This window comes from Zootermopsis nevadensis, unplaced genomic scaffold (assembly GCF_977971745.1).
Source record: "Zootermopsis nevadensis isolate Lab colony 2312 unplaced genomic scaffold, Znev_1.0 Znev_ptg000002l, whole genome shotgun sequence".
In the NCBI taxonomy this organism is placed as follows: Eukaryota; Metazoa; Arthropoda; class Insecta; order Blattodea; family Termopsidae; genus Zootermopsis; species Zootermopsis nevadensis.
This window is the reverse complement of record NW_028259134.1, coordinates 7,115,503-7,138,350: the sequence shown is the minus strand read 5'-3', so window position 1 is coordinate 7,138,350 and position 22,848 is coordinate 7,115,503. Positions and strand designations below refer to the sequence as shown.

Sequence of the window (22,848 nt, the reverse complement as noted above, 5' to 3'; positions counted from 1 at the left end):
GTATCGAGTACTCGATTTACATATGGAACATTCTCGACATGTTTCGGCTTTCATAGAGCCGTCATCAGGTGTATGTTATAAACTCTTAATTCAATTACTAATTTTTATTTTTTTAATTTTCTTATCATTTCTTCGTTTTTCATTGTATCAAAATTTATTGATGTGTTATATAACATTGATGTAATCGTATTGTCGGAGTGATGTTAATGCTGCGTATATTGGTCTGTGAATTAAAGGATTCAAAACCATTAATGAAATTGAATATAGAAAACAAAATAAATAATGAACAAACAATACAACTTACCAGGTATATATAAATTGAAATGCAAGGATTGTCCACTAATATACGAGGCTCGTCCTTAAAGTAAGTTTCCCTGGGGCCGTTTACAGAAACAAAACACAATTTCATGGAAATATTTATTGCAACAGATACAGCAAGTGTCCAGCTATTTTTCAACATATTCGCCACCGGAATTGAGACATTTGTCATACCGTGGGACAAACTTTTGAATACCTGTGTCGTAGAAGTCTGCCGCCTGGGATTGGAACCACTGTGTGACAACCATCTCCGCCTCTCTGTCATTCTCAAAACGCTGACGCTGACCGGACAGGAATTTCTTGAGGTGTAGGAAAAGATGGAAATCACTGGGAGCGAGGTCCGGGCTGTAGGGTGAATGATTAAACACATCCCAGCTGAACTCCTGCAGGAGACTTGCTGTCCGTCGAGCCGTGTGCGGCCTAGCGTTATCACTGACCGCACTTCACAGTCGGCGGGAGCTGGAATAAGAACCTCCATCTTCAACAGCTACATCAATGCTACTGTGAGAACGCGGGAAATGCCTTTAGTGCATGCGCCATGCTACGTCATTGCTCTATCACGTACGCACAGTCGCTTCGCTCAATATAAGGTTTGCTAGCTGTGGGACGAGTGGGAAACTTACTTTTGGGACGCGCCTCGTATATAGGTCAAACCGGTCGTACTTTTACACACAGATACAAAGAACACATAGCAGCCATAAAACACAATAAAGATAGTTCTGCATACTCTAAACACATTCTCAATACAGGACATGCTTACAATACAATTGAAGAAACAATGGACATATTAAAAATAGTAAAAAACAAAAGACACAGAGATACAATAGAAAAATATCACATATATCAAACCTATAAACAAAACATATGCCTTAATGATAATAACATTTTGCTTAACAACCCCATTTTTAATGCACTCCAGTACCTTCACCCCAACCCTGACAAACCACCTTTCACCCACCAACACCGCAGTCAATAACCAAACCTCGCTCCGATACGATGTACTTCTGATCTCTCCTCTTACAACTTCGATATTACTTCTCTGGTAAGTTTATACGTTTACTTTCATTATTTATTTTGTTTTCTATATTCAATTTCATTAATGGTTTTGAATCCTTTAATTCACAGACCAATATACGCAGCATTAACATCACTCCGACCATACGATTACATCAATGTTATATAACACATAAATAAATATTGATACAATGAAAAACGAAGAAATGATAAGAAAATTAAAAAATTAAAAATTAGTAATTGAATTAAGAGTTTATAACATACACCTGATGACGGCTCTATGAAAGCCGAAACATGTCGAGAATGTTCCATATGTAAATCGAGTACTCGATACGGAACAAAGGATAATATTTTAACCATCTAATTATCTTATATTACTTTATTGTGATTGACGGACAATTTTAATATATTTTAATACTATTTAAGAAATATCTGTAAATAGTAGCAGGAAAGATTTTTTACCAAAAACAGCAAAACATTATAAAGAAACTTGAAGCCTGAGTGATGGGGTTCGCCACTGGTTCAAGAGGAGCTATACCACAAAAACCTGTGAATGAATAATAATAGTACTATTAAGGGTGCTCCTGCATTTTTCGCACTCAGAGATTTTATACGAGTAAATGTCCGTGTCGTACGAAATATGCTCTTGAAATACAATCTCGCCTCACGGCACCTCCCCACAGGTCACCCTGCAGTACTAATTGTGATGGTACCAATTTAGTTGAACTTCTTCATTTACCCCTGAAATAATTGGCTACTCTTGAAAAGAGAACCAGGTCGATTCCTTGTTTCACATTCTTCGGTTGACTGAAGCGCAATTATTCAACATTGTCTTTGTCTAAGGAGAATATGTACTGTCTACGTCTTGGTTTAAATTAACAGATGTTCATCTGTAGTTGATTTGACAGAAAGTTGCATTTATGACTATGTCTGATAGTGATACCTTCTTATAATGTTCAGTATTATAAATTATTCATCGTGTGCAGAGAGCATGGCATTCACTTTGTGTTTACAGATACGCTTACAAATAAGAGCACATGATGACATTTCTCTGTTAACGGCGCGGGAGGCAGTGATGGAACGTTCTGTATGATTATGAAAGGGAATGTGGATGGATGGATGGATGGATGATTTATGGCATGAGAACTGAAAATATGTATGCTGGGTTCAACTCTGCTTGTTTCCGTTCACGACGCATAGTTCAACACCTTTTGTATGTTTGTTGTATAAATTCTATTTTGCTCCTGTATTCTCACTGTTTATTTCTGTAGATAATTTCGCATTTGTTACGCCTGTCTGCTCAGCATTCGTAGCAGAACGTGGTGCTGAGAACATACATTAAAATTCACATAAAGGTCTTCAAAAGCACAGCTGTAACTAAAATTTATTTTCTTTTATTGTTATAGACATCAAAGACGTTCTGAATAGAGGAAGCTCGCTATTACTGATAATAATGAGAGATATTTTGGAATACATACTTATTTTGTACCTAAGGCAAAGGCACACTGTTAAATTTCATTTGATTAATAGGTTTCTGATCAATATCTGTTTCCGGATTAGTCGGATAAAGTTTGAACCTTGTAATTCCAGAGTATAAATCAGTTTTGCGACGGTTTAAAATGGCCTGCTAATGACGCAGAAGTAAAATCTAGAACTGACATTGTGAAATGTTAAACCATAACCGACAAAGACGCACATGAGAAGTAGCCTAGATGGTTTTCGTATGCGAAGTCAGAAATTAACATTTTCACCATAGCATCTGATATAGTTTAATGGAAATGGATTCCAATTTGAGCAAGTTCAATTAAGATATACACATCCTATTTCCTGAAGATTCATCGAACTATTATGCTCACAGAGATGGGTTTGAATCACGTAACTGGATTTAATGAAGGCTTGTAACAGGACGGTATTATCAGCAGCATACAGTATACAATACCGAACGTGTTATCGGCATTGTGGGGTTGCTTATCGAATTAGGCCCATTACTACGTTTCGCGTTTATCTATATGTCGCTTCCAGCATCCACATCACTGGGTAAAAATATTTTCCGTCCTTTGTAATTTCAGTCTTCCCCCTTTAAAGAGTGAATTTCGTTGTATTTATAAATTCAGAAAGCAAAACGAAATATTACAATTTCATAGTAAAAGTTTCGTTTAAAATGTGACGTAAGAGTAAAATTAAGAGGCCCGATCACAGTGGCTGTCTAAAGCTTGGATATTGAACTCTTGGTTATTATGATCTCACCCAAAGCACTGATGTTTGTCGTAGTCTGTCTGTCTTGTGTAGGTAGAGGCTTCTTCACAGGCGAACCCCTCGTCCGTGGAGTCCTACGGAAGTGTCGAGAGAACGGTTCAAAACCTGGCATAAGGAGGCGGCCAAGTTTAAAAAATTTCGAGCCACCAAAGAAAGAATAAAAAAGACGAGGCCTGTGATTAAATACGAGCTATTACATAACAGTAAGAAGGCAATGACCTTGTTTTTATTTTCAAGTTGATTAAGACAATGTGCTTTATAACTTTGTGTTTATGTTTTATTCTCCGCAGTTCATAGTATATGTTACATGAAACATATTAATATATATGTAGCGTATATATATATTTCTTATATCAAATTGAGAAGATTGTCTTGTGCATTAACAGCAGGGAACTAAATGCAGTCATAAGAGATAGAGTGCCGCATGCAATAGATATGTAAAGAATAATATTCTGCACGTATACTTATATTATCGAGTTAAAATAAATAGTTCAAGCCCACAGAATATATGTACTAAGCCTATAATACCTTTTGTGACAAACATCCAGCCTACACAGTCTCTGAATTTAATTGCAGTATGTAACTTAAAAAAACAGGTAGGCTCTTAACTAACTTCATGGAACACAGTTTCTCTAGAGGAGCTACTACTTGGTTCATTGGTCAAAAAATTTTCCTCTTTTTGTGTAACCTGAAGTTTCATTACCAAATTTACAAATGTCTGCCAGTTATATATCCTGAACCATATAAATTTATTTCACATTCCGTAATCCAATTTTTTAAAATCCTCTTTGGTTGTATCCATCTGAATCTGGGTCTCCTGAGTAGCTTTACTTACTGCAGTTTTGTATGTATTTATCATCTGTTTCATACGTAATAAATATACAGGAAAATCTGAGTTTGGAATGGGTTAAATTCTGTAACTCCGGAATCTAAAACACGCGTGCCACACGGTGTTGTCGCCACTGAACGTCATGAATTCAGAAAAGTTCTAACCATGAGGGTCGTATGACAGCTCATATTTTAATAAGACCCCCCCCCCTTTTCTTTCGTAATGCACAGTCAAGCGAGTTGGACCTCATCCAATCGGGCTTCTGCTATTTTACGCAGGATAGAACGCGCCAGTTAGGTTGGTGCCGTGTTTACGTGATTAATATGCACGTTTGTTTGGAAGACTTCGTCCATTGTGGGCGTAATATTTATAGATTTTGGCTAAACCAAGGTACAGATTTTCACAAAATAGCTCATGATTTTGTCATTTGATTGTGATTTTAAACTATTTGTTTACTTATGTATAACTTAACGTACGTTGTTATTTTTGTCTTCCACATGCAGACGTACTTTTGGTAGCAAATGGAACAGGGACTATTTCTGGAAAGAAAGAAGGAACATTATAATAACAATGAATTTTTATAGCGCAGTTTATTTACATTGCACACGTGCCAATCGGTGAGCGCAACCATGAATCTTATAATCAGCATCAGAGACGAATTCGATCCATGAGTAGCCAATAGAAGTTTAAATTGAAATATAACTCATCTGAGAATGTGTTATTTTGAAAATACTTTGTTGTTTTATTGATGTGACAGAGAAGCATTCGAAATCAGATAAATTTGTGTGAGAAAGCAAATCAGCTGAACACCTGCTATGCTATACCAATCATGACTATATAATTATAAAGATGGTCATATTGTTGCGCATTCATAAACGACCATATCTTAAAATAAATGTACTTTATTATACTCGTTGTGTTTATTTTCGAATAAATTTGATTGTGCTTCGTAGGTCCCCGCCCTCGTATCTTGGGCTCTGTGAGCTAAGAAACTGTAAACCCACAGCTGAAGAAGGATTTCAGAAGTTTTCAGACACTGTATGTGGAATTAAAAATGATTCTGATCTTAAGCAGTTTTGGCACAGAGTAATGCAGACATGCTTTGACATCCTGTGGGAGGAGGTCGAACCAGTATAAATGGTGGAACGTTGTAAACTGAGCGAGAAACTGCGTATTGAATTCGGCCTTGAACTTTAATTTTTACCCCAATTTGTACTGAAAGGGAACCAAGCTCAGTAATGGTAGTAAACACCTTAAATTAAAGTAGAACCACGTGATTCTAAGCGGAAGGTCGCTTTCAGCTAGCACGTTCGATATCGTTTTTAAATAAAAATCTTGCGAAGAGTACTTACAGGATTTGCTTGCACGCATCAGTAGGTGCTGTAAGGTGCTTTTACTTTGATACACCCGCAATTTGTTAGCAGCCAGTGGCCTGAACTGTGGTTACAAGCAGAAAGGGAACACGAACACACACACACACACACACACACACACACACACTCTCACACTCTCTCTCTCTCTCTGGCTGCTGTCGTCGATTCGAGATATAGTGACGTCATAACTGTGTGAAGCGATATCTCCTCTCTCTCTCCCCCTCACAAGCAACATGATCAAATTTTGGAGGCTCTGCAATAATTTTCTTTAAAAAAATTATGGATTTCATTCAGCCTATAAGAAATTTCGTACGTTTAAATTGCTTTGCTGTTGGATAGCCTTATTGTTTCGTTCTCAGTCATTTAACGACGGTTATTCAATTAATAGTATGAGATGATGAAAATTCGTAGTAAAAAATAGTATTAGAACCTGACTTTCATTCGGTACTAGGTCAAGATTTATTCGATATATGAGTTAATTACGTTTATGTTTTTTTTACATGTGCCGGTGAAACCGAAAATCGGAATAATAAACTTGTTCATGTCCTTGGTCCGTAGGTCATTAAGGATGCCGTTTCAATTTAACTGACTGGAGGATGGTTAAACGCCATTAAATGAAGGGAGAAATCAATGCCCTAAGTGATGCTAAAAAACAATAATTAAGAAGTGTTAAGAAGAAAATTGTAATACGTTCACCGGAGTTTGGCCTTCCTGTAATAAGGAACGCCGAAGTAACCATGGCCAACAAAGGTAACCTTGAGATCCCACATTTAGTCACTACGAAGCTCAGAACCACTAATTATTTCTGTGTTTTTATGGAAAGTACCCATTATTGTTGCCGATTTTAACCGACAATGGAATATGTCTGCAAAGTTTAGTAAAACTGCCCAAAATAAAATTTAATGAAAATTTATTTCGTATCCAAATACACACCATTCGAAATAGAAATCATTAAATAGAGTAATATTAATAACATAAAAATAAAAAAGGAGGTTGGGGAGAATTTAATATAGAATAAATATAAAAGTAAATTTACAACACATATACAAAACTATATTTGAAACCAATATCGGGCATAAAGAATGGCAGTGTCTGTACATGTAGCCAAATCTTCGCTTGTGCAGGGAGAATCTAAGATGGGGCAAGCCAGGAGGTGATCCATTGTCTGTGTTTGTCCACAGGAACACTGGTCAGACACACAAGGATATCCCCACCTCATTAGGTTTTCCGCACACCTTCCAGTATATGTACGGAATCTGTTTAAGGCCAGTCTAATTCAGAACCTGAGGGAAGGACTTCCTTGGGTTCTAGGCCCAGAAGGTCCTGGGTGTCTATTTCATCACTTCTTAAGCTAAAGTCAACACCCGTAACGGCATCTTACAGAAGCTATACTCAAAACTGGACACTGAACTGAATCTGAGTTGCCGACACATTACAGGCTGCCTTAGGCCTACAAGGAATGACAACCTCTACCTCCTTTCTGGAATTGCTCCACCAGATATTAGAAGAGATGTCCATGCCAATGAAGAAAGTAAAAAGCAAATGAAAGACCCAAGACACCCCTTATATGGGCAAATTCTCCCAAACCAAAGACTAAAATCTAGAAGGAATTTTCTTGCCAGAACCTCACCACTCCAGGGGAACCAGAAAGATGAACGAATGAAAATATATTTAGCGTTATGTAGCTGTTTCGTGTGTAAGGACAGACAGACGGAAGGACGAATCGATATTAGTAGAGGTTCCGCAGGAATGCGGACGCGAATAAAACGGCTGAAGAGAACTGGAAATGCCCTTTCTCACTACGGTAACGATCCCTTCTGCATTTAAAGCCAAGTTCAAGTTGGCGATCCGGGATAACACGGCTTTCAGGGGTTAAAGCACCGTGCATGGGCACACAGTCAGACCCCTGTTCAGGCTCAGGACGTATTAAACAGGGTTTTCAGCGAATGAGGATAGAAACGTTTAGCTCTTGCTTGTTTTGAAAGTCTAGAAGTTTGCGTAAGTTTTGATAAAATCCATTTCTTATAATCAAAGGTGGATACATCCAGAAATAAATTTTAAATAAAGCGACGTGTTCTGTACCTTGGTTTTCTAACATATTTTTCCCCGTTGTCTTAGTAACAAAGTGGCGCTGCTGTTCGGGTGGGCATGTCAGGCTGTCTTCGATGTATTAGCGGGCTGATTCATTTTTCGAATTATAAACAATGTGAGCATAACATGTTGTAGCTTCAGTGTATTATAAACCTCAAGTTTATGTCAAATAGTCACTTATGTTCCACTCTTTAAATTAAATGGAAATGTATTTCAACTAAATCTAGTTTCGTGTGTGTCTGTGGGAAAATCGAGGAGCAGAAATGTTTATTAAGCTTGGGGTTTAGAATTAATGAAAGACGATTAAGAAGTTTCCAGGCAATGTGTTGGCCCCCTCCCCATCTTATTGTTGAAAGGAACTTCGTGGACACTGAGTTAGATATTCCTCAGGTAGTGTATGTTGTTTTATTTCTCCCTATGAAACAGTTGCTTCGAATCCCAGCGTTACGAAATCATCAACTTTGGGTTAAACGTATCCACTTATTTTAAAGGTCGGCAGTTCTTTTTAATAACAGGTAAATATTAACAGCAGTTCTGACCTGAGGTTCACTAAAATGTCTGCATAATCACGACAATAAAAATCAACTGCAACACTTTTAATGGCATTATATATGTGTTTTCCAGCAGTTCGTCCGCTGCACTAACCATTCTTATTTCTGTATCAGAAACTGAGGATACAACAACAGCTTTATAAAGTCCAGCTGTTAAAATTGTTTTGAAAGGAGGAAGGCTTTTGATTATTTTAACATTATGTCCGCAATGGCCTTAGTTTTGAAAAATATAGTCTAGGGACTTTTATGTAAGTATTGTTACGTAAACCTAATGGGAATCTTCTGCTACAAATCTCCTGTGGGAGGTTCAGTTTAGATAACAGTTCTTGTCATCTTATTGTTGCGATGGAGTGAGGTTGCCTTTCTGTGGAAGTTCGATCGGTAACGGTCCTGTATTGTCCATCCATCAGATAATGATATACGTGTGAATATGGTAGAATAATAATGACAGGAGAAAACCGAAAGATTCGGAGAAAAACTTAACTCACTGCTGCTTTGTCCTCCATATGTGACTGCTCCGGGATCGAGCCCGGGCCTCCACAGTGAGAAGCCTGCGACTAACCGCCTGTGTTAAGACACGGCCTTATAGATAACTTACATCAACGAGAATCGTATGTTGAGGTTGTAAGCGTCGATAAGTATTTTGGTGATGTTATTTTCAGTATTAATTGCACATAAAATGTGTGCCTCCCGTCGGACTCAGTGAGCTATAAAGCGGTTTCTTTCCACTCCCTGTTTCCTGATCGTGCCAGAAATTAATTCGTCATCTGTCCATGACCCGCCAGTTTCGTTCTCTTTGACACGATAATCATAATATTTGGTGTAAAATATATGAAGCACCTCGTAACATTCTTCTCAGCACGTTGCGTTCTAATGCTGTAAACCTCTGTTCTTTTCTTAATATGAGGGACCCAGTTTAATAATCAGGTAAAATTATATTGGTGTGTATTTTAATACTTACGTTAAAAGGTGGGAAACTGGAGACAAAAACGTCTGGAGGAGATGGTAGCAAGAATTCCTCGAAAATATTGTTCTTAAGTTCCTAGTGAATGCAGTTTGACCTTTAATACCATTTGAAAATATCTAAAATTCCAAACGATTTATTTGCTCTGATAAGTATAGTATGACTTTGTGCCGCAGAATTGCGATGAGACATCGGTATTTTACCCTGGGTTCTCTTTTGTACCTGGCATGAGGAACTCCCGGCTTGTGCTCGCTTTTAATCCGCCGAGATTAAATGTTTGCAATTTTTAACACATTTTTAATTCATGACTGTAATAAATTTGGTGGAGGTGTATTACGTTTTTAACACAAGCAGGTTAATATTTATTCCTATATAATTGTTTTTACGGTCCATGGTTGGGCCTAGTGAGGACAGAGCGCAGCACATTACCAACAACATGGTTGTGACCGAGAAAGTGCACTACTGCTTTGCCGGCATATTTCACAGAACCGTAGGAATGTAAACATTAGCATTGTTTGTTGTGTAGGAATAGTCGCGAAATTTAGAGATCCTTCTGCTTCGCTATACAACGGACCAGACGCGGGACGAGGATGAAACTGTTTTCGTGAGGAAGTCTCGCTTAAATTTTTAAAGGGCAATGCATGTTGCTGTTGTAACAGTGTCTCTGCACATCTGTGCTCTGCGAACGTATACGTTTTGTGTTCTTGTCTTTTCTGTTGACTGATGATTTCTTTGTGTCCAGTGGTAGGGGATTTTTTTGCAGAGTATTTCATTCAGTAAGGTTGTCAGTTACATTCGTTGTTAAAAGTGTATGAATTTCGCATTGCTAGAATAAGTTTTATAAATGAATATTATTTGAAATGTCTTTATCTAACACGAGAAATCTGATACAGAATGCAGTGCGTTTCAGAAAAGTGAAATAATGACGTTTTTGTCATTTTAAAAGATAATCCTGTGTGTTTGACTTTCAAGAAGTCTGCATGATTATGAGGGGGGTCCTCAGTGGCTGCGCGGTCTGAGGCGTGGGCCTTCTGCCGCTTGGTCGCTGGGACCGTGGGTTCGAATCCCACTCAAGCCATGGATGTTTGTCATCGTTTTTCTGTGTTGTGCTGTCCTGTGTACAGGTAGAGGCGTTGCGACGGGCCGATCCCTCGTCCAAGGAGTCCTACCGAATGTCTATAGATCAAGCCAACGAAAAGTTGGGACCCGCAGTGCTCAGGCACTTGAAGAACGGGTCGTTCCCAATATCCCAGTATGATTATGAAATAATACTCGATGACCCGTCGCCCCTGATGCTGGAGGTAATAAACACTTCTGAAACTTCAGCAAGATTTTGCCAGACTGTGCGACGTAACACCACAGAAGGCATTGATTTTCATACATTGTGTTTATTTACTAGCAAATTTAATTAGATATTCCAAGTATTTAAATGCCAAGAAATAGGCCCCTTGGAATACCGTGGAATACCGAATGTGAAAGTGTGACAGAGAGAGGAGCAGCTCTATTTGAACGTTACAACACAGTTCACTCGAGTCCTCTGCACTGGACTACTACAAATCGCTCCTCAGAAATAAATTCCCACAGTTGGGGGGAATTTGCTAAGAATAAAGTTTGTTTAGTGGTACCTGCTGCTGTAAAAATTTATCTTCTACAGTGAAAAAACTAAGTCGAAAAAGAGATCTCGATTGATTTACATACGCAAAATAATGTAAGACTGACAGCACCTATCATCGCATCTAAAAGCACAAACAAGCCCAGAAATCTTATTGGTTACATATTCTTCAGTCTCAAAGCATTTTGCATCTATACTTTTCTTCTTGTGTCTGATTTCATGATCATTAACTAAAATATTTAATAATTCTGTTTCTGTTTTTTTAAAAAGTATTTGTAAATTTTACTCGTAATATTTAAAATAAATATGTAATTTGTTTTCTGGCAACCGTGTCATAGCTTGCTTACAAACAGCGCATATTCTAATTAATCATTATAGAAGCATCGATTTCGGACTTATTTTTTGAAAAATACTTGATATTTAATATGACCTGCGGCCATGACGAAAAAAGTGATTCGGTGCGAGGCTGCTTAATGGTTAAAGATGCCTGGTCTAGACCCACTCATTTTCTAGAGTGTAACAGACCTAATGTGTTTTTCCTCATGGCAAATGTGTTTTCGCTCAGTAAATTAACGTCATCAACGTTGACAAGACGTTGATGTTTCCAACTTCATGAGTATTAAAGCTCTTGGTTTTCCTGTATCTTCCTGTTCGCTTTTGAAACCGCTTCAAATTCATTCGCATATGTTTGTAATTATTAAATCAAAATAATGTAGTCAAACGTACATTTATTTGCCTCTGGAGCGAGAAATTCGATCGCTGATCTTCGTTTACCGGCCATCTTGTTTTCCTTTGTAATATTAAGAAAATTAACCTTTCTCGTCTTAGTTCTCTAAAACGATGACTGTCACTATAATGTTATCGAACACTTCTTAAGTTGAGGAAGATACATGTAAATTATCGAAAATCATAAATTAATGAGTAAGTGATATACTGTTAACCATAAGATGAAAGTAAGCTGAAGAGGACAGAAAGTTTTTAAAAGTACCTTTCGAATTCTAAAGTTTTAAATTAAAGCACCTCTAACCTGATTCGGAACTAATAAATCGGAACTTGATAAGACAAGATTTTCCCGTCTCTGTTTCGCACGGTTTGTTACTTTTCGTCACCCACAGGCACAGAGCTTAACAATAAACTAATTTTACGCATTCAGCACGTGTTTTAAGATGCTCACCCGAATCAACGTGAAGGGAGAAATTTCGCCTTTGGGATGGGCCGATATGTTTGAACTATCTTGTGTAAACAAATGATTTTTTGAGAGTACGTATGTGTTTGAAGTTCGCGCATGCCCAGTTCACTGCGTTGCCGTCTCCTGCTTTGCTCTGCTCTATCGTAAGAGGCATTAGACCACGTGGGGACTTGAAACTGAGAGGTGTACGCGAAGCGACTATCACCCGACACCCGTAACTCACGGTTGTTCCAAGTCTTCAATCAAACTTTCTCCGTAATATTTTAAGAAAGTGTAATTATTTTAAAACGTGACATGCACCGAGGCCCGTTTTAGTTACGTAATCTATAAAATACAAACATTTTAGTCCTTTAGTATTTAATCTTATTTCTTTTAAATATCACTGTATTTAAATGACGTTTTGTTATCCCTGTTTCAAACACATTCCTATAATAATTGTAAAGAAAGTGGTGAAATAACATTGGCATTTTATCTGTCGTGAATGGTACTTCAAATTGTGATTTGCAGGTTTTACACATATTGTAATCCAAAGTATGATGTGATACGCAGTGATTAAACACACGTTAAAAGGGCATATTAAGCAGTTATCTGAAAGGCAGCCAAGCAATGGAGAAACCATCGTCGTCAACAGCTTCTCCAACGTCATCGGAAAAGGAGTTTGGAGGAGGTGCCATAAGGCGACCCACTGACCCTTCAACTGGCACTAGTGCCACTGATACTGTAACTGTTCCCAGCCGCCAAGCCGTTGCTGGGAAACTCTTCAAAAAATGCAAGAGTGCTACATTCCAAATCGATGGGGCAACATACACTATTGGTGAGTTTTATACAAAGTGCTCAAAGGACACAGAAATTTTCATTAATAGTCTTGACGTAGCAAAGTGCAACAACTGTCATTCTGTGTTGAAGTTGGATTACATCGACGGATTTCCCGTGGGGAATTGCCTCGTATATAGAGTCTTGAGCACTTGAAACTTACTCAGCTATTCAACGAGTTTTCTTTTCACCCTGAAAGTGGTTTCTTTATTACGTCGTGATACTAAGTTGATACAAGTTTGTTGCTTGATGGCTTGTGCGTTCGGTTCCTACCGCTTAAGTTAATTGTCATCACCATGTAACTATCAAGGATTTTGGGCTTTGTGACCCGTTCCGGCCTGAGTCGTGCAGGAATCTTTTCAAAGGGCGCCCTTTGTTTCTCCATCCTATTGGTTTGGGTTTCAAAATTAGATATGGTAATCTGTTCTTGTCCATTCTTCGTACGTGTTGGATTCAATTTCTTCTCTCTCTATCTGTGAATATTTTTTTCTAATATTGGTTTTGTTTGCAGTTCTTTGTGGATATCTTCATTTCGTTTATCATGTCTCTATGTATATTTGGTTGTATTTCTTAAAACTTATCTCTGATGCTGTGATTCTTCATTTGTCACTTAGTTTTATTGTCCAGGTTTCACATTCATAGAGAAGTGTAGGTATGGTCAAAATGTTATATATTTTTAATCTAGTTTGAGTTGGGGTTTTAAAGTATTTAAAGATTTTATTAATGGTGCCTGTAACTTGTAAATATTCTGATAGTTTTATTGTGAGATCCTAAGGCTTGCAAGCATTAGTCGAGTTTTCCTGAAATTAATTGATGTCGAAAATAAGACGATAGAAATATCTGTGAGCGTAATGGCAACCGATTAGCTGATTACGTACGTATAACATACAAAACCACGCTAATATCTGCATTAAATGTGGGTCTACCTCGGACACTGCCCAAAATAATTGAATCGGCTATTTCAGAAACAAGAAAAGCCATAAATATCTTATTTTTCAAAAGGCAAAATAAAATATTTTTGTGTGGTTTATCTTTTCGATCAGAACTTCTGAATTGCATTATATAGAGTAGTCCTGCTTCCCTACCTTCAGAAAGTGTAGAGGTACATAAATTTCTGCACACATTATACTGTCAGCTGTATAGAATGCGTTTCAGTCAATAACTCGATTTTGATTTAAAAAACGTAGTATATGTTGCTTCTGCAATCTTTGATTCATTTACAGTATTTAAATATTCTGTTATGCAACATCAATTGCAATCACTAAAACAACAAACTACCGCCATTTATTCTCATCCATAGCTTATTTAATCCAGTTTACATATTTTTAAAAACATTCTCAAAATTGATGCTAATTAATCTTCATGTCTTTGCCGCCTCCTTCCAAGTGTAATTTTTCAAAATGCTCCCAGCAAATTTAATTTTACATTAGTTTTTGCTGCGAATGCTGTATGTTACACAAATCTTAACTTAGTTGCGTTACTAATTTTAATTGTTAGTAAAATATTGCGGCCACAACTTACTTTACCAGACTTTAATTAATTTATTATATTTTATATCACACCTATGGAAGTTAATAATAAATGTCTACTTTTTTAGTAATATATTTTCTATTTTACGTAAAAGATCTTATTCATATAGCCTATAAAAATTTAAAAAAAGTATTTTAGTAATATTAAAGCACTAGATTTTTTGATGCAGCATGAGGCATAATAGCGACAGTTCAAATGAACACATTGTCTTAAAGAGTGTTGTGGATTTTAAATCCGTTTATTTTTCATTCAGAAAGTTTTAGTGTTGCGTTGTTAACGTTTTCTTTCTTTTATACTAGTTAAAGTAATATTAATTATCCCTCTTCGGCTTAGAAGCATGAGTCATATTCAGAAAACAGTTTATTCCTGAAAACGTACAGGTCGGTCTTTGTTTTCTGTACATGAGACTTTGCGGTTTTAAGGTCAATGTTTGCTGCTTAAGACTGTAAAAAAAGTTTTAGTTGTTTTCTCCGTCACACGTATGAAGGCAAGTTTAATGTATTCTCCATCCACTTCTTCTGTAAGTACATATTATATTGCACAAATTGTAAGCATGCTTCTCTGATATTTTTATTTTATTGGGAAAAATTCGTTAGAAGGACTCGTTTTATTTTCTGATTTTTCTCTTTATCAGACGCACCTTTCTTTTAGATGCAGCATGTAAAAATTATAAGATACCTTGTCACATTTCTGTAATTTTTAATTATATTTTTTCCTCAGTTACTTGTACAGCCTGAAATGCGTCTTAACGTATAGAGGCAGGTGTTTCTGAGGCCCGTATTTACGATTCGTAGGAGTTACCTACCATTCTGAAGATTTGGGTTGAATAGGCGTGAATGGATTCAGTGTAGTGCCATTCAACTCAATTCAGCATAATTAAAAATCAGTGACATTCTGTACAACTTTGTATGAAAACGTATAGTATCTTCAGATTTAGCAAGTCCATTTTGAGAGTGTTCTGTGAATTATATTTCAAGTTACACATATTATATGATGTGTTTGTTGCACACGAACAACCATTATGCAGTTTTTACCAGATCGAGACTTCCATAATTCTAAAACTGTTACCTGCATCTACAAGGTTATATTAACAAGTTGTAGGTTTATAAAGGTACTTTTAGGACGTATTTGGTTTATTACTATTGGTAGCCAAAGTGATAACGTGTTTTAGGTCAAATCGTACCACAAAAGTCCTGTTTTTTTAAGCTAGCACATAATTGAGACATCTGTTGTTACGTATCTCAGGACTGTTAAAAGATGCAAGTACGAAACTCTTTGTACACATTGATACCTAAAGGAAGTCTCCCAGCAGTATTAATACTAAGTTGTAACTTCAGGCATTTTTCACATAACTGATGTGGAATACGATTTTAAATACGAGGTGCGATTGGAAAGTTTCAAGACTGCGCGTATAAAAACCCGTACACTTATCTCAGGTATTAAATTCATCCATCACCCTCGAAGTAGTTCCCCTGGGAGTGAACACAACGATCCCAGCGCCGCTGCCAAGCCTGGAAGCATCCCTGGAAATCTTTCTTTGTCAGCCTGTCAAGCATCATCTGCGATTCTGCCTGAATCTCTTGCCAAAGACTCGCCAAAACGGCTACGGAAACCTATGAAATGCTAAAGCAAGCATTTGGGGAGTCCGCAATGGGTCGTGCACAAACGTTTGTGTGACATTCACGTTTTAAAAATGGTCGAACCTCTGTCGATGATGACGAGCGTTCTGGACGACCATCTTCGAGCACAACGCCCGAAAATGTTAAGAAGATTCGGCAGGCCATTCACGAAGATCGACGTCGTACCATCAACGACTTGTGCGACATTGTTGGGATAGGCTATGGGACCTGTCAGCTGATTCTAAAGGACGGAAGCGGCCGTCAAAGTGGCGCAACCACAACTGGCTGCTGCATCATGACAACGCGCCAGCCCACACCGCCCTCAAAGTTCGGCAGTTTTTGGCCTCAAACACCATGGCCGTCAACCCGCACCCTCCTTAGCTCCGTGTGACTTCTTCCTCTTCCCAAAGATGAAAATTCAGCTAAAGGGAAGGAGATTTGAGACGATAGAAGAGATTCAGGCAGAATCGCAGATGGTGCTTGACAGGCTGACAAAGAAAGATTTCCAGGGATGCTTCCAGGCTTGGCAGCGGCGCTGGGATCATTGTGTTCACTCCCAGATTAACTACTTCGAGGGTGATGGATGAATTTAATACCTGAGATAAGTGTACGGGTTTTTATACGCGCAGTCTTGAAACTTTCCGATCGCACCTCGTGTTGTGAAATATGGATACATTCCTGCCTCATTTACTCAGGTTTGACAGCTCACACACATTTGTCATTTATTCCAAAAATGCATTGACATATGATGAATAATATACTCAATATTCAGTATTGTATTTGTAATTTGCTATGGAATAAACCTATTTCTAATATAACGTGTGACCATATTAGCCATATATTGCAGTATGCCAGATGTTAATTAAAACCTGATCCACGTAAAAATTTAGAAGAGGATATAAAACTTGGCAGGATGTGACTTCTAAGTTTTTCTGACCGTCATTTTTCACACTCTGTTCAATCAGGTTCAGTTCTCTGCTTATATGTAATTGCACTGCAGTTGTATTTGAGAAGGCCATGTGCAAGGATGTCTTTTTACAAGTGCATATAGTGTTTCACTGTCGAAAACTACCTGGCATCTCGATAATAAGTTTAGGGATACATTTCCATGCTAAACAAGTCGGCAATATTTCGTCTCGTCTCGTGTGCCGTTTCCATTATAGCAGAAACTTTCCGACGTTCGTGTCAGACATGAGGAAAAGAGTGGTTGCATACATCACTGGAAGCACTTGACATTTGCAGCATTTAATATAAGAGTAGGTTTTTTTTTTTATTTCGGTGTAATTTATTATTTTATTATCAGACCAATGCGTAATTTTGGCAGACTTCTGAAAGACTTATTTTTACTTATTCATTTTCCAAAATGCCATAAAGGGATTTTCATTGGGAAAACAATCAAGCTGTTCGTGAAAATTTTCTAATTATTATCAAAGATCAGCACCTGAAATCTTTGTCCTGTGTAATTAGTGACTGTCGTGATTAAAATACCTATTATTTTTCGTGGTTCAAAGGACATGAGACATGTGCACTAAGTTTATAAAGCTATTTTGGTGATGGTAATGCAACTTGACACAAAAATAATTGTCAGCATCTGCCATGAAGAGAATCTTAGTCTCTGTGCTGAATGGCACGTCTTCACAAGCCGGGGAAGGGACCAACAGATGGAATAGGGGGACAGTGAAAAGTCTTGCTTCAAGAGCAATTATACAGAGAAAATTCAATAATGGAATTCAGACACCTCTTGAAAAATTCAATTACTGCAACAACAACCTACAAAGTGTATTACTTTAAAGCCAAGAATAACAATTTTTAAGTGTAAAAAGGAATTTGCATATTGATTTGATGAAACAGTCGCAATGCCAAGAACACGAACTTATCATTTTTTAAAGTCGTTGAACTCAGGTCAATAAATACAGCCGTTACGTTTGTGTTCTTGTATTTTACAACACGCCAAATAAATGATATTAACACACCTTTGTTAGAAACAACGCATGTGTATACATTCTGCCCTAAGTGAATGCGGTACGTAAATGTACATTTTCGCAATGAATGAAATCGCATTTTATTTCTCCTGAATTATCTGAAGACTGCCTGAAGTTGCGAGTTTAATATTAATCCTCTTTGGAGTTCTCCTTTAGGTGTCAATGTGTACAAAGATCCGTGCTAGCTTGTATTAACGGTTCTGAGATACGTGATGTTATAGATGTTCATTTTTGGCCAGCTTATGAAGACTGTGTAATTTTGTGGTCAATATAAACTCAGATCCATACTCAAATTGAGTGACAACAACAATCAAGTAAGTATGACCTAAATGCGTTTTCATAGATGTACTATTCCTGCGAAAAACAATGTGAGTCTAATCAGAGTTTCGAAAGTTATTGCCGCGTTATCTTCATCAATATAGCGCGTGCGACATCTTTCGCTTGTGTACACTTCCTCGAAATTAATATCTGTGGAATGGTGATATCGAGGAACATCAGTGCTTGTGTGGTAATTCATAAGTAGTCACGAATTAATTCAGGAAATTTTTATAAAATTCAGTGACAGTGGTGAAAAATCCATTTGTTGACTTGACATGGAATTACTCTGTACTCTCATTCATTTTCAGTATTTTTTTTCTTTTGAGACGAAGAATAAATATTCTTTTGCTGGCTGTTACACCCAATTCAGCTTAATCCATTCCTCAATTACTGATGCCGTTAAAATGTTAGCACAAGATACTCCTTTCAAGCAAGTAAACAGAAAATGTCTGGTGTATGTACCTTCTGTTTGCCAGGACTTAAGTGAAACGTGCTTTTTCCTAACTTTCGCGCATTTTCCAAGATGGCTTCCTAAATGTAGATTGTTTTTATGTGTCAAACTGCTTTAGACACATTAGGAAATAGCAAGCTTAGGCAAATTCAAAATTTTCACTTGCATTTGTAGTCATGCATTCGGATTTCGCGGTATTTAATATTAAGATTATGTAAGATAAGGACCGCTTTTAACTACTCCCATGAAACTTACACGAATGTTTTCAACGTGAGACAGATGTTACGTTCTCCGCGCCCTGATGTTGGAGGCAGGAAACAGCCCCGAAACGTTTGTTACTTTGTACCAGACTAGACGGTGCAATATTTTGTTTACATGAAGATAGACGTTTCAGAGCTTACCTTACAGACGTAATTTCTCTGTTTGATATATGAGCAGCAGCACCACATTGTTTGTATGAAAATTAAATTAAATTAATTACAAAATATTCACATATTACGGAAAATTTTGAGAAGTTATTCTTATGTTACATCAAATGAAAACTTAAATGACGTCTTTTAACATATGATATGAGGAAGGAGATAAAGGTACAGTTTGCTCGCGACTCTTGAATTTGATTATTTATATAATACGAGCTAAGATACTTTTGAACATACTGTATCAACTACATCGATCAATCGGTGGTGTTTTGCGGGATGATTCTCGGTAAGAAACGGTGCTGCGACCAGTAGCACTCAAAATTATTTTTGCAGACATTTATCTCCACTTGTGTCCAAACGAGTAGTTTCCTTTTTCTCCTTGCGTATTTCCCTTTTGGGAGAATCTTTATCCTCTCTCCGTACAAATTTGTTTAAGAAGGCTTGCACAGTTTGCTTCCAACTTTGTAGGATTCTTGTGTGATGAAACTATATGAGGGCACGTCATTGAACTAAATTTGGCATTAGTAGTCTACACTGAATGTTGGGAACATTTAGTTTTCCTGTATGTCACTCCACCGTAATCCGTAATGTTTCAATATTCTCTCATAGAAACTTATTAAAAATTGCTACTGTCAAGGCATTGAAGAGGTCGGTCTTTGTTTTCTGAATTATGATACCGTGTAGTCAGTCCTATAGGATGGTATCAACTTTTCGGAGTAGCACATCGACTGGATCTTAAGTTTTTATTCCTTTTTAAATTTGTAGATGGCGATCCGGTTTTCCGAAATATTTGTAACCACATAAAAAGCTACATGTCGCTACAAGGTCACGAGCATAAAATAATTTACGAAATTTCTGAGTAACAGCTTCTCATTTAGCTAAGGAAAATACTGGGCAGTCACAGGTATTTTTGAAATTTTATGATGAATAGCCTTCGCTCACTCACTCTGAGGTGCAGGACATTTTTTAAAAGTCAATTTCATATTAGGCTTTTCAAAAATTAACCCTCTTTCTTTACAGAACACGAAGGTTCATCGCCGTGTTCACAAAATATCGCCACCGGACTCTGTCCTGAGCTAGCTGCATTCAGTTTTTTCCAAGGATTCCTATCTCCGTAAGATCTATCTTAAAGTTATCTTCCCACCTACGTCTAGGTCTTCCCAGCGATCTCCTCCCTTCAGGGCTTCCAACCAATACCCTTAAATAGACCACCCCTCCCCCATGCGTGCCGCATGTCCCGCCCATCTCATCCTCCTCGATTTAATCAGCCTAGCAATATCAGGTGGGAAAATTACACTTTTCAATATTTTATTATTTAGTTTTTTGATATGACATGGGAAGACAAAATATATTGGACTGAAATGTAGCAAGCATTCCTTGAATTTAATATGATCTTAATTTCGTCATGAGTGTTAGTTTGAATTGTTAACGTCGTCCCCAAGTACTTGAATTTTGTCACATTTTCGAACGATTCATTAGCTGTCCTTTTTTTCCGGTTCCGTCATGAATTATGATGCCGAAACATGATCATATTCTTTGTCTTTCCTGCATTTATTTCTAGACCAACATTCAAAAGCAGCGTCGATAGATCATCTCCCTGTTTCAGGCCATTCTGAATAATAAATATATTGGACAAATGGTTAATTAAACGAATTTTGCTATAGGTTTCACTTATACATGATTAATTAGCCTGACTAGCGTCTAAGGCACACCAAATTCAAGTAAAATACTGTAACGAGCAGGATAAGTAGCCTTACAGGTGATGTTTCAGGTTTTCACGTGGACAAGTATGAAGATGATTGTGTTCTGGAATTTTGCGCCGTGTAGTCTGGAATGTTTTATATTTTCCTCTGAAAAATGCTTTGTATTTTAAAATCCCACAGCTCATTCGGTGCAGTTAATGCAGGTCGTAAATACAGTTGTTCGGAATGCGTTAATACTCCGGTTCTGTCAGCATTGTGTACAAATCCGAAAGTAGGCGGATTTTTTCTGGAATTTTATCTCCCACTCTTGTTGTCTGCTGTTATGACAAAAAACTGCGGTCTGTACTAATATTCCTGACATGGGTTTCATAATTAAAAATTCTGCGGTTGCAATTTTATAAAATATCACTTGCAGACTAGCTTTATACCAGTCTAAAAGCTGGAAGCTTTGTTGCGGTATCTGATTGCACTGTAACATTTTAAATTCTTGCCTTGCTATTAGCTTTGTATAATTAGTAAAATGATATTTAGGACTTTTTTCTTCGTCCGTATGTCATTGATATTACAACGTTTCGGAAGCTGGAACTCCTTCCGTCTTCAGATCAGAAAGAGGACAAAAACATTAGCTCCTGCCCCCTTGATTGAGCTAGTCTCAGACAACCATCTTCAGAAACCTTCAGATTTCACGTGTGTGATTAATGTAGAATCATTGTGTGTGGTGAGGTCTACGACTTCACTTACATAAATTCGTCTTTTCCACTCTTTATAGAAAGTTGCATAAACCTAAAATTATTTATATTAACGTTTTTTTATTTTAGAATTGCTTATGAGAAATTTGATTATGTAGACATTTTATGTGGGCCATGTCATAACCAGTGTGAAACTGTTTTTCATGTTGGCGTAAGAATAAGACCAAAAACAGAAGAAAAAATCAATTATTGCCTATGCAGTTGAGATATTCTGTTTCATGGAAAGTATTATGTAAATAAAGGCTACGCAGGATAGGAAGTGACTCATTTACAGCGTCTTTGAGTATTAATATCCTTTCTTGTCATAACAGCAACACAATATTTTCCTATAATTTGTTACACGCCAAATCATATGACCCAAGATTACGTATCGTTAGTGTTGCTTTCACCCAAGAAGTTCACAGAGCTGTTATGTTGGTATTATCGATGCCATCAGAATTAAAATATACAGAGTCATGAGAGTCTGTAATGGCCTTATATTAATTGACAGTTTCGTAATTATTCTGTACGTTCAAAATTAGAACGAAAGTGATATTATAAGAAGTCTTTATAGGTACCAAACAAGAGGTAAAACTGAGTTCTAATTAAAATGTGTACTCAGTTATACAGATTAATTTATGCTCGCAGTGCTTTATGTAAAATTAATGTTCACATTAGTCAATTAGGTACGGCATATGAGGTTCGGTTAGTTGATACGCTCTTTATAAAGCTGACATAACAAAGCATTGCACAACAAAAATACAAAACACGATGTGAAACCATGATAGCATTCCGTGAAATTGTTGGTGCATTTAGCGAAAAGGCGCTTTGTTAAAATGTACTGCGGAGATGCCTGTGCGTTCAATAAGAAATAATTAGAATACGACCCTGCCAAATAGATGTTTACACAATTAGCTTCGTCTCCCACTAATTGGTCTTTCATACACCATTAAAATCACCGTAACCACAAACTTGTCCAGTTATAAAAACTGATCCCTCAAATTCCATGTGCTTCTAGCGTTTTTGAATTGAGCTCAGCAATAAAGAATATTTGAAATGAAGTTTCAAATAACGGGACGGCGTATTAC

The 22,848-nt window shown here is 37.2% G+C and overlaps 1 protein-coding gene across 1 annotated transcript in view; it reads left to right on the top strand.

Moving 5' to 3' along the window:
• The first annotated feature begins 12,353 nt into the window (after nt 1-12,353).
• Nucleotides 12,354-22,848, top strand: part of LOC110830504 (dual specificity calcium/calmodulin-dependent 3',5'-cyclic nucleotide phosphodiesterase 1) — a 686,314-nt gene continuing 675,819 nt past the window's right edge. The window contains exons 1-2 of the mRNA XM_087348470.1: nt 12,354-12,511; nt 12,705-13,011. Of these exons, the coding sequence (XP_087204596.1) occupies nt 12,804-13,011 (208 nt within the window). The 5' untranslated portion in view covers nt 12,354-12,511; nt 12,705-12,803. The remainder of the gene's footprint in view (nt 12,512-12,704; nt 13,012-22,848) is intronic.